Source organism: Lissotriton helveticus, chromosome 6, assembly GCF_964261635.1.
Source record: "Lissotriton helveticus chromosome 6, aLisHel1.1, whole genome shotgun sequence".
NCBI lineage: Eukaryota > Metazoa > Chordata > Amphibia > Caudata > Salamandridae > Lissotriton > Lissotriton helveticus.
In genome coordinates, this window is record NC_136067.1 from 612,129,545 (window position 1) to 612,142,875 (window position 13,331).

Below are 13,331 nucleotides of genomic sequence, written 5' to 3' on the forward strand. Positions count from 1 at the left end.
GTTGATGTTCAATTTTTATCTTCTCTGTATGTATTTTAAACTGCTTCTATAGCGGGTCTTCTTGCTGAATAAAGAAGCTTTTGATTGATTATTTATACTAGATATAAGTATCTTTCACCAACATTAAAACATTTGCAATATTTTTCAACTAAATTTTATTTCATGCAGTCCCCTTTTAGATATCTAAATCTAAAATGTATTTGAATTTTTTATTAATGATAAGAGTAGAGATCTATGAATATTTTCGCTCACACGGAGCAATGTTTAGTCCACCCGGGATTATTCTAGCTCATTAATAACATGTTCCGCATTTTCCTTGAAGAGCTAAATTCGTTAAAAAATGCACAATCTGATATTATAAAAAATGACACCAATATTCAAAACCTTGTCAGATTTATACATTTTAGGCAAAAAATTGCCATATTCTAAAATGTCATGTTTAGTGTTGCTACTCATTTCTATATAAAATATCAATTTGTACTTTTAATTTTGTTTGATTTACATGAGCAAAGATGGCTGCAGTCTGTCAGCCTGTAGTATTTTCAGACTCATACATCTGGATTATGAATATTAAAACCATATTTGCAAATCAATACCTAATCCACATATCTCACTGGACAGAGCTATTGGTACTTCTAGAGTTATCCTACAATATGTGAGGCATTACAAGTTTCTTTACCACTCTCACTGTCAGTTAGTTTCCAGACCTCATGTTAATGCAGATCTCCAGTATTTGGACTATTCAGGAAATGTAGCTAAATGATAACTTAAAAAGTGCATGCTGAGGCACACCTCAGCCAAACGGAGTAAAGATCTCGATGTCCAGATGCACAAAAATGTATTTTTAAAGCCTGATGCTCTGTTTTCAATACACACTGGTCCAAAGGCAATTTCTGTCTCCTGTCTCTAATAGTAAAGGAGAAATACACCTCCGCTACCTTCAGAAAGAGCCTGTGGTCTTTCACAACAGGGAGTGTGGTTTTGGAAATGACACACCTCCATTGTGGATTCTGGGGATTGCGCGTGCTAACGAAGAGATATAAAGTACACACCGTTGGAGGTGGTGTATGGCTTTGTACCTGGTTCACCTTGCATGTCACTTACGGCATGCCCACCCACACCATGGCTCAGGGGCACCCTGAAGGCATAGCGATTGTAAATCACCCATGTAGTGCTCAGTAGTATTTGCACCCTAAGAAAGGAAGGCTGTTTTAGATATGTTTCTCGGATAGCACATAATCCAGGCCCATACAGGATTATCTTTTTTGCCTAGAAACCGTTACTGTGGGGGAACACTTCATCATGAAGTATATAGCACTGCAAGAGCACTATTGCATTCAATTTTACATAATGTGCCTCGAACATAATACCAATTGCATATATATATATATATATATATATATATATATATATATATATATATATATACATATATATATATATATATATATATTCACAGAATAGCTCCACAGCACCTCCGGCAAGCAACACAGCAACACCAGCGAGAGAGGAGACGGACCACAGGATCAGATATATATATTTGTCCTATTTACATAAATGTTTTCACAGTTTCCTACAGGCACTGCGCGCACGTTTGAAATGAGAATGTGTTTTCAGTCCTTCTTTCAAATGTTTGACTAATCAGGGTCAGTACTATTTCTATCTTTATAACTAGAGGGGTCCTTTTAAAAGCTGCTTGTAACAAGGTGATTCACTGATTGAGAAATGCTGTGTGCAGCCGAAACACGTCTCAGTGTTTTCATGCCGGGTCCGGAGTGACCAAACGCAGTAAATCAGCCATTATCTGGATCCTCAAGTACGTGCTCCCTCTTTTTGGTGAATTTGTGATATATATTTATTTATATATATATATAGATATATATATATATATATATATATATATATATATATATATATATATATATATATATATATTGTGTATATCACTTCTTCCACGGATATATTTTTTGAGTATACATTTTGCGAGTATAAGCAATGGGAATTATAGGAGGGGCTTTTCAAGCATTTGCATCAAATTCTGTAATACGGAAGTACTTCAGGGTGCAAAACACATGCAAATGCCTGCTATGCCATGGGGCACTGTTGCAGAAGCACGCCTTGGTCATTCTTGAGGTGCAGGCCATGTTTCTCTATGGCATGTTCTATAGAACCACCAGGCAGACTAAACAGTTCTATGTTTTAGAAAATAAATAAATATGTTTCACATACTCATTACGGAAGTGGCATGGTTGAAAAACAGCTGATATTATGGCTTCCCTACCTCTGTTGTCGTTTCTTTATTAAAGAATGGGCTATCAGCCAATCTCATTCCATTACACTGAGTCCTTTTCCAAACACCCAGTACTAGTGCTACTTACTTGATGTGGCTGTCTCACAAACAAACGTTATGAGATTATCCTGAATCTTTTCAAATGCATCAAAGTCATCAACGATAAATACATGGCGTTCACTGGGCTTGCTGCCAATGTTCCTCAATTCATTGTAGTCGACATCGGCAACACCAACCACAAAGACACTGAAACCTATTGAACGAGAGAACATTTGGCATTACAAAGATGCACATTTCCCTATGTTACTGCTCCTCCCCTCAGTCCACCTCTTTCTCAGGACATTATTAGATAACTAGTACTCCAAAGGACGTTTAGAGTGAGTTTATTGTGTATTAGCTTGAGAAAATAATGAAGTTACAGCGATTGGTTCTTCATATGGGAATCATGTATAGGTGTAGTGGAATGTAAAAAACATATGATTTACACTAATGAAATAAATACACATTTTCAGATGTCTTTTTCCACTTGCCAGTAGAATCTTCTTAGGTAGATTCCCTTTTCTCTTACTTTGTGGCAGATGTCTTTATGGGAGAACTCTTTTTCCTGACTTCCTAGCTGAACCTTACCCTGATTTAGCGAAGTAGGATGCTCTCTTTGTGGGGGAACTGATTTTGTTAACTTTCCTTTTTGAGACAATCCTATACTAGCTTGTCTTTGCTTTTACAACTTTGATTTGCATTGAACTATACATTGACTACTGAATTCATGTATTGATTATTGATTGCAAATAATAATGATGATTTGAATGTATTACTTAGCTAGTCCTTTACTAAACCTACATGGTGCCACATGTGCTTCATTATAGAAATGTATTGAATTTTGATGTCGGCCTCAGTCGAAACTGAAGATTCATCGGCGATCGCTTTCTAAACTACAGTTTTCACCAGAATGTGCACAGGGCAAAGCACTCTATCAAATCCCAATGCCAAATACCACATCATGCAAACTCCATATTTGTTTCTCCGTATTATATCACATTACTACATTCAAATGATAAATATATCTTTGTCAAATTGCACCACCTTTACAAATCAACCAATTGAAAGAGTAACTTGCTGTCTCACAAAGCAGATAATTTACAAATATACTACCTGGTTATTCATTCCTCACCTGAGTGCTGTATGACTTGAGCAGACTTCTTTACTTCATCCTGGGAGCGCCCATCTGTCACCACCACCAGGACTTTGGGCACTGACCTTCTCATTCCATTCTCTGCTGTCAGGACCTTTTCACTGATGAAGGCCAGAGCCTTGCCTGTAAACGAATTGCCAAATATTTTAAATATGTAATTTCACGGGTGCCTTTTATGTTATAAATATAATATTCAAGGTGAAAAATTGTATAGGAAACAGTGAATCAATTAAGTACAAATCCACTGTCTTACACATATATATGAAGATCTAAATCAACATAAATATAAGGTTAATCAAGGTTGCTAGTGAATAGTTTATAAATTGACATTACGATTGAGTAGGAATTCACTCCATATGAATTACGACTACCAGGGTTCCCGATAGGGATCCTTCTAGTCCTCTGTGAGACTTGGTCAAAATATGTCACCCACTTTGAAAAACACGGCAATCAGTATGCAAAAGAAAAAGGACATTTTTGTTATATTGTATCAATTTATCACCTCTCACCACATCCAACAAACCATTAAACTTATTCATCTGGGCTTGTCTGTGGTGTTTAATGGTAGTACACTCCTTTAATGGTGGTACACTACATCCTTAATTCAACTCTCTACCCAATTCAAGATATATGTGTTTTGAAGAATCTGGCATTCATGGAGAAAGTATTCTGCCACTGGGTGGACCCCTTTCTTTACTACCACATGAAGTACTAGGGTGTACCGACCACATTTCAATTGTGGACTCTCTCATGACTGGAGAACATTTGTGTATCAGCCACTTGATAGAGTGGAATAGAATAACCTTCTCCATGTTCTACTCAGTTAGTTCACCAGGAAGAAGACTCTAATCTGAGACTTAGTCTCACTCACCAGATGTCAAAACTACAAACCTGCGACTGCGTCAAATCCACTAGATGTGAATGCAACCAAAAGCATCCTACTGCCAGCCACACAGGACAGTTCAGTACCCAAGGAAAATGTCTGCCACTCATCTAGATGTAAGACCAATTGCTTCTAGATTCATATCATGTTCTTTCCCAGATTAATATTCCAACTATCAACGGTCCTGCTGTCAATAGTAAATCAATACAGGCTGCATAACAGTGCTCTTTACCATATGGCTCTACTATACCAAATATGAGTAAAGCTATTACAGGCCTCATTTGTAATCCAATACCCTTATCAGTCAATGTAACTATAAGGGGAAGGATGAAAAGACTCCCTGAAGCGATCTGCTACTCATTAATGGCCACGGAAGAACTTTAACCCCTTCGCTGCGGGGGTTATTCCCCCGCTGTGCTGGGGGGAGGGGGGCGCGCACAGCGCCCCCATGCTCATGACGAGCTGAGCTCGTCATGAGCTACGGCGCTCCAGTGCAGGTGCATTGGCTCCCGTGGAACGCTCAGCACAGCGGGGGAATTTTCCCCGCACCTGAGCGTTCCACGGGCCATGACGAGCTGAGCTCGTCATGAGCACCGGAGCGCCTTGGCTCATGACGAGCTCAGCTCGTCATGAGCGTCGAAGGTGTTAAGAAAGTCTACCCTGGAGGGTCCCAGATATCCATATACTATGACTGTTCCTTTACATCATTTAATGTAGTCTATGTTGGCATATTTCTGACCCTCTTCCTTCCCACCCATACCTGCTTTGGCTCATAAGACATCACGATGTACAATATTAAGCAAAAATCGTCAATGTGGACTGTAACATACAAGAACACAGAAAAAGGACCTGCAGGGACGATCAAGGTTGCCAGTATACTACTAGCCATAAAGAGCACATCTATCCCTCACACTTCTTCATTCATTCATGAGTCTACAAAGCACGGGGGCGTGGCTTGGAAGCCGATGCGGGCCTGATTCTGCAAGACGTGGGACAGGAGTGGTCCTGCAGGGGAGCACGTCTGGTGCTGGGCGGCACTGGAATACAGTAAATACGGGTGGTAAATTGGCCCGAGATATCAGAGGGGAGCGCCCGCAAAATGGCGGTGATGGAAAACAACAAGTGGCCGGAGATCGCCGCGGACGGCGCTATCATCTACTAACTGAGGAGGTGACTGCCTGGCATCCCCGGGTGACCAGGACCTCTACAGGCCCCCCGGGCGAGCGAGCCTCAGAACAACGACATTAGGGAGTGCGAGTAGAGCGGATCGGACCGGAAGAAGCTGTCTGGGCCCGCGACTGGCAGCGGAGGAGGGCGGTGACTGCGAATGAGCAGAGAATAATATATTGATCTGGGCCAAGCTGAGTAACTGGTGCGTAGCAGTAGCGATGAGCGGTGACGACCAGAGGGAGAGCGGAGTGGCGACACCCAGATCTGCACTGGTGAGTGGGGTGTGGCACGCTCTGGGACTGAGGGCCACGGAGGCAGGTCCGGAACTCCGGAGGCGCTGTGGCCTGTGAGCCGGGGCAGGGAGGGGAGCGTCTGAAGGCAACGGAGAGCTGTCCCCGGCCGGGGAGGCGGCCACAGAGACTGAGCCAGTACTCACTCAACCTGCTCCGCCCATGACTGAGTGCTGAGGGGAACATAGACTCTGGAGCACTGCCACTACAAGGCAACAGAGACCGGAATAGCGCCGGTATGGCCCTCCCAATCTGCGGTAGACTCGAGCGCAGCATGAGTGGCAAAAATCCTTGTCGGTGCTGACGTCGGCTGGCTGGCACGGTGGCCGCCTGGCCCTCCCGGGTGCTCAGAACTGGCGGATGATTGCTTGATGAATACACCCGGAGCGACAACACCGAGGAATGCAGGGGGAGCAGTTCAGAGCTGGAAAGGTCGTCATAGTATAAGACCTGCAATGGGAAAGAGCGGCGAATGTGCCTGAGAGAGAGGAGGACCTTGGACTGGCATGGACCAAGCGGCGTAGCTTGGGAATAACAACACCGACGAGCAGTGGCGGCCAGGAAGAGAGTGGAGCCGTGGCGCCCAGCTCTGCACTGGTGAGTGGGGGGTGGCGTGCTCCGAGACCGCGGAGGCGGGACGTCGGAGGCACTGCGGCCCGCAAACTGGGGCAGGGTGGAGGGCATGAATAGGCAGCTGAGGGTGGACCCCCGCCGGGCACGCAATCATAGAGCAGAAGCCTGTACTAACTCCACCTGCATCCAGAATCCCTGAGAATTGAAGGGGACAAGGTTCCTAGGGCAACGTACCTACAAGGCTCCAGGGAGCGAAGCGGCGCCGATGGGACCCCATTCCTGATCTACAGCGGATCCGAGCGCTGTGCGCTGGACAGAACCCATCCCATAGGCCATGCCTGCTACATACACAGGTCGATATCACTACCGGAAACAGACAGACGCTGTCCTGAAACATGATCTTTATGGAGACAAGTACGGAACTGAGCGATGAACAGCAGCTTTCACGCATCTAGGCACCTGATAAAGAATGAGTTGGGGATTACACGGAAGCAATCCCTGGACGCAAAAGTGGCTTCAATCCACCGTGGGCAGACTGAGCGAGCGGGAACACCTGCAAATTCGATAGCGAACTGCGAGCAAGGCCGCGCTCGGGCTGGGATGCGGTGACCTGCTGGGACCACTGGCAGACAAGTGAGGACACTGGAGAACCTCGAAATGGGGAAACCTAGGGGGAAGAAAGAGGGAGCGCAACTCTCGGATACTGAACATCCAAGCTAGGGTGAACAGAATGCGCAAGAGGCACTTCACGACCCGGGACTGCAGCAGCAATTGGACAAAATCTTAGCAGCAATTGCGAACTCCCAAGCTGCGCTGCAGCAGGATATTGCACAAGTTGCAACAGGCCTTGGCCTCCTCAGGGCAGACCACTCTGAATTGGTGGATAGAGTGAAACAAGTGGAAGGGGGGATCAGGGAAGTAGAACCTGCACACAAAGCACTGCAAGCAACGATGACGCAGGCTCTGGACAGACTGACCGGGCTGGAGAAGCACGCTGAGGATGCTGAAGGGAGAAACCAATGGAACAACATCCGCGTGGTGGGCCTGCCGGAAAAGGCAGAAGGGCCGGACATGGTACGCTACCTAGAGGACTGGTTGAAGACAGTGGTAGCTCCAGAAGGGATGTCCTCCTTCTATACACTAGAACGGGCGCACAGAGTGCCGGGAAAACCCCCACAACAGGGGCGCCCCCTCGGCCAGTGGTGGCGCGCCTGCTGAACTTTCGAGACAGAGACCTGCTCCTTCAAAAGGCACGCACTGATGGCCCCTTTCATGTGGGTAATAGCAAGGTTAACCTGTTCCCGAACTACACCTTTGAGACCCAGCGGTGTCACTCCTCCTTTCTGGCAGTCAAAAAGGAATGAGAACGGAAGGTATTCAATACTCCTTGCTCTTTCCAGCTAAACTAAGAATTGCCTTGCATGGCAGAACCTGCTTTCATGAAACCCCGGAAGAAGCATGGACATGGCTAGAATCCTACAGAGCTGGGAAGGGCGGTGGGAACCGAGGGTCCCGAGGTATCTCGGAGGGCCTACCACCACGCGAATCACAGCAGCTTCGGCGTAGGAAACGAGACCTGCGGAAGCCACCACTTTCACAAACTGAATTGGAACGGCAGGAAGCTTTGGCCGCAATGTCTGCCTTAACGGGTGACAAGATGATACACTCCCAAGGAAATTCGGAATCTGAAAAGTGCAAAGATAGTTCAGAAGCTGAAGCTTCAGATGGGGACAGTATAAAGTTGCCATCGATCATGCCAGCAACAGCAGACGGGATGCTGGATGAATAAGGGCCGGTACTTTGGATGGGTTGCTTGAAGAAGCTGCAGACGCGGGAGGACGAAGAGGACACAGTCGCTATGAGAGAGACATGGTGTTTGCTGTTGGGTTGGGGGGGGGGTTCTCCTCATTCCCGCTTAATGCCACAATGAGTCAGGGTGCTTGCCTGGGGCCCATTGGCCCACTAATAGGTTGGTAGGGGGGAGGAGGTAAGTCGAGTTCCTTTGGGTTTCGAGGAAGGAGTACATTCATAGACTGCGCAGCACCCGTTGGCACTGAGCACCCCTCATTGCCCTTAAGGCATGCTGGCAGTACCTGCTGCCGGGCTTAGCTGTGTGATGATTGTTGCAATGGTTTGGATGGGGACTAGCAATTTGGTTCTAGGTCATGTTCTTGGGAGGGTGGTAATCAGGGGTAGTTGGGGAACCAGTTGGGTTAGGGGGTTACCAGTGTGTGTACGGAGGGGCGATCTACAATGAGGACATTAGGAGAGGGATACATATTGCACTGCTCCAGGAAACACACCTCACCAAGGCGGAGGGGCTCGCTCTGCAACGGAGGTGGAGGGGACAGATATTTTGCACTACCCACTATGCATTTGCACGGGGAGCATTGATTTGGATAAGAGCTGGGGTGCCTTTTCAGGTGACGAAACAGACTATTGATCCTGAGGTAGATTTGTAGCAGTGGAGGGAAGGTTGTGCGGTAGGGACATAGCACTCTGTAGCGTATATGCACCAAATGTTGAGCAGGCCACCTTCTTCGAAGGTTTGTCTGGCATGCTGTAACTCCATCGTAGATGTCTCATTGGACAGGTCGCACCCCCCTCTGGCGGGCTCCCCGGTGATTAGATTAGCTGGGCAGAGGCGGGAATGGCAAACTAGATGGGGTCTGGTAGACATAAGGCGCCGACATCACCCACATGACCGGGACTACTCTTATTTCTCTGGGATGCATGACCTACATGTCCGATTAGATGCGGTGCTGTGCTCAACACAGTTAGCACCTTCCATAGTGCATTCTGAATATCTCACCAGGACACTGTCTGATCACAACCCCCTGATGTTCAAGATGCACTGGATGGCGACAAACTCTGCTATCCTCACTTGGTGCCTACGCCCTGAAACATTGAATGACCCGGTCTTCCAGAGGGAAGTGAGAGACGGAATAACGCATTATTTCAATGAAAATGCCGGCACGGCTTCCACCAGAGCAATGGAGTGGGATGCATTTAAGAAGGTAATTAGAGGGGTTTGCATTAGCAAGCACGTAGGAGTGAGGAAAGTTCTGTTGCAGAATGTGGACAGAGCTGAGAGTAAATTGAGAACGGCCGAACTTGCGGGACCATGGCATCCTGAAAGACAGGCAGAAATAATCAAAGCCAAGGAAGCGGCAGCAGAAGAAATAGAAAGATTACGATGTTTCGATCACAAAGCCTACCTCGCGAAAGTGCACACAGAGGGAGACAAAGCGGGGACTCTCTTGGCCTGGCTGGCAAACCCCGTAATGAGGGGTTCGTCGATTTTAGCGTTAGAGGACGGAGATAACAGGGAGGTATTTACCCAAAGTGCGATACTGACCCGGTTTTCATTGTACTATGAGGCATTGTACAGAAGCTCATTGGTGGTAGATGATTCTGACATTGATGCCTTCTTGGAGAGTTGCTCCTCCCGCAATTAGAAGAGGAGCAGGCACAATACCTAGGTTGTGACATAACGTTGGAAGAAATTAGGACTGCCATCAAGCATATGTCACGTGGCAAAACGCCGGGAGTGGATGGGCTGCCGGTGCAGTTCTATTGGCAATATGTGGACCTACTAGCTCCGCGGTTGTTAGAGATATATCAGGAGGCGAAAGACCTAGGTAGACTTCCTGGTTCAATGAGAGAGGCACTAGTGATACCGTTATTGAAACCAGGAAGGGAAGGGAAGGACCCCGCTTCCTATCGACCGCTGTCAATGCTGACCACTGATTACAAAATATTGAGCAGGATTCAGGCGACCCGCTGGTTGCAACATATGTCTAACTTGATTCATGAAGATCAGGCCGGGTTTATTCCGACAAGGAACACGGCGACTAATGTGCGTTGACTGCTGAGGTTAATGGAAGCAGTTCAGTTGGATGGGATGCAACCCATGGTGCTATCAGTGGACATAGAAAAGGCATTTGATAGCTTGGAGTGGTTATATCTATACAAGACCCTAGGACGCTTTGGAGTAGGAGAGGAATTTGTGGCCTGGACAAGGTTGTTATATACTTCCGCGGTGGCCAGATTAAAGGTGGGGGCATTGATATCGCCTCAATATCGGGAAGCCCGTGGAACGAGACAGGGATGTTCACTTTCCCCATTATTGTTCGCTTTAGCTATAGAACCGTTGGCAGCCAAGGCAAGAATGGGAACATAAAGGCCTGGACTACAGGGGGAACCAGCAATATATATCATTATATGCAGACGACCTGTTAATGTTCTTGGAAGACGCGGGTGATGCTCTGGAGGGAGCGACGGACTTGCTGTCAGTGTTTGGTGGTGTCTCGGGGTTGGGGGTAAACTGGTCGAAGAGATGTCTGTTCCCAATGAAAGCTGGGGAAATGCCACTTAACTTATCTAAAGAAGTGTGCTGGGAGCCGACCTGCTTGCAATATTTGGGGGTACATATATATCATGGTACCAGCGATTTGTTAGAAGGAAACGTAGGAAGATGTGTGAGAGCATTGAAAGGAAGTATGACTTTTTGGGCCAGTCTGCCGCTATCTGTGATGGGTCGGATAGCATTATTGAAAATGATAGCACTGCCTAGATTGTTATACTACTTCAGGACACTCCCAGGATTTTTATGGGGCTCCGGTAGGAGGAGAGTGGCACAGGTGACACTGATACGGCCAAAGGCAGAGGGCGGGTTGGCAGTCTCTGATTTTGAGTTATACTATCTAGCAGCTCAATTACAAGTATTGACACAGGCAATAGTGAAAGAATTTAGGGGTCCTGAAACCTTAAGAGGCAGGGAGATCCCACGGCACGTGCTGTCCTTCATCGTTATGCAACATAAGCTAGATCTTAGAGATCTGACCCTGGAGGAGAAGACGTTACGACTGTGCTGGAACCGATCTCAGCGTAGGGCGGGGGTGCTACATCCTTATGCACCTGAAATCCCGCTGGGGATGGTCACAGCACTACCCCATGGGGGGGACTGGATGCCGTTATTGGATTGGGAACAGTCAGGGATCCAGGTACTTGGGGACCTATATGAGAACGGAGAGTTACTGCCTCATCAAGCATTACAGGAGAGGTATGACCTGCCGGGAGGCGGGTTTTAAAGCATGCTGCGCTGGACCTTTAAGGCGTGACCTGCTTATACTCCAGAATGCTAAATGAAGGGCTGGCACCACTGGACACACTGAGGTCGAAATGGGAAGCGGGCATCAGAAAACATATACCGGAGGCAGCATGGGGACAAATAGTACGCAGGGCATGGAAAAGCAAGAGGAATGCAAGGTTGCAGCTACTGCATTTCTTTATATTACATAGAGCATACCTAACCCCGGGTAAGATCAATAAATATTTTCAGGTAGAGAATGCAGCATGCCCTCGGTATGCAAACGAAGGGGTAGAGTTGGAACATATGCTATGGGGATCTTCTACGCTGGAAGTATACTGGGAAGACGTAGGGGACGTATTGGAAGGGGTCACAGATAGACAACTAAATTAGGACATTGCAAATTGCATACTGCACTGGTTTCCGCATACACCTAAGACTAAGGTGACGAGCAAATTCATTGATATGGGCTTAATACTAGCTAAGAGAGAAATCACAAGGCACTGGAAATCCAAGGAGGATCCTAGTAGCGGGAGATGGAGAGCTGAGTTCCAGAAGTGGGCACAAAGTGAGAGCACCATTAGATATCAACAAGCGCGAAGGTCAAACAACGAAAAAGCACTGGAAGCCGCGCACGCATGGGAGGCATTAGTACAGTCCCTAGCTGACCATTGTACAGAGGGAGAACAAGCAGAGGGGGTTGAGCAGGGAGAAATAACCTCACAAGGATAATACAGATCACTTTAAATGGTAACACCATCTTACACCGAACCTAGCAGTTTGCCTGTAGTAACACACACTGGTGGGGGAGGGGGAGGGGGAGGGGAAGGGACATTAAGGATGGAGACTATTTTGGGAAGTATCAGGGTTCACGGTACCGAGAAGGGTATTATGGTCGGACAGGTATAGCTTGAGTGTTGCCGGAGGACACCTAATAATAGATCGGGTAGGATTATGAGAAAGGCTGATGTATGTCGAAGATGTTTGACAGTGAACTGTACCCTTCATGTATAAAACTAATACCATTTTTTTTTTTTTTTTAAACACAAAAAAAATGAGTCTACACAGCACTACATCCTCTATCACAATAACTGAACCTTGGTGGTCATGAAGAATGAATGACATGGAAACAATAAAGATCCACATTGGATCAGAACAAGAACCATTCTCTTCCAGCCACACATCCTACACAGATTAGTATGCCACCCATTCAGGCAAGTGCTTCACGGCCCACGTAGGAGTAGTAAGTGCTGAATAAAAATTACAATACTCAACAGTACAATACACTTTCTGAATCTGTACTCATTCATTTTCTAGCTGCTAGCAGGCCTGAAAAATAGTTGTGGACCCCAGGTATGTGCCGCATGAGAAGATGGATTACATGATGCATTGCCCATCACCAGATGCTCTGGGCTAAAGCAGACAATAGAAGGTAGTGTGAGCAGCGACCCATGGGGGTCTGCAGAGCATTTATGGATTTGGCTGTTTCAGTACCCTACTTAATCTTTTACAGAATCTGGTCTATTTGAGAGCAAAATAGATGTTCAGCAGCAAAAGGTAAGTTGATCAGATGCTGCTGAACCTCTAGTTCAAAACCAGAAACATGCAGCCAGGCGTGTCTGCATAGAAGGATACTAGTATTGATACCAGTGAGTTTTAATTTTTCAGATTATCTCCCTTATGACTTGGTGTTGTCCTGGTACCTGAGTTTCTACTCCCACAATTTATGAGTGTTTACTGATTGACTCATCGGTGAGCTGCCACTGTGCTGTTGTATCAAGGTAACTCCAACTGATATTAAAATTCTACTCAGGTTTTTTCGCAACTCAAAGACTTGGAGG

At 46.4% G+C, this 13,331-nt stretch overlaps 1 protein-coding gene across 6 annotated transcripts in view; it reads right to left on the reverse strand.

The window, feature by feature from the left end:
- COL12A1 (collagen type XII alpha 1 chain) overlaps positions 1–13,331 on the reverse strand; it is a 433,058-nt gene that overhangs the window by 109,494 nt on the left and 310,233 nt on the right. For all 6 annotated transcript variants that reach the window (XM_078648068.1, XM_078648070.1, XM_078648071.1 and 3 more), the window contains 2 exons: positions 3,462–3,605; positions 2,379–2,543 (listed from right to left, as the gene is read on the reverse strand). In XM_078648068.1, the coding sequence (XP_078504194.1) occupies positions 2,379–2,543; positions 3,462–3,605 (309 nt within the window). The remainder of the gene's footprint in view (positions 1–2,378; positions 2,544–3,461; positions 3,606–13,331) is intronic.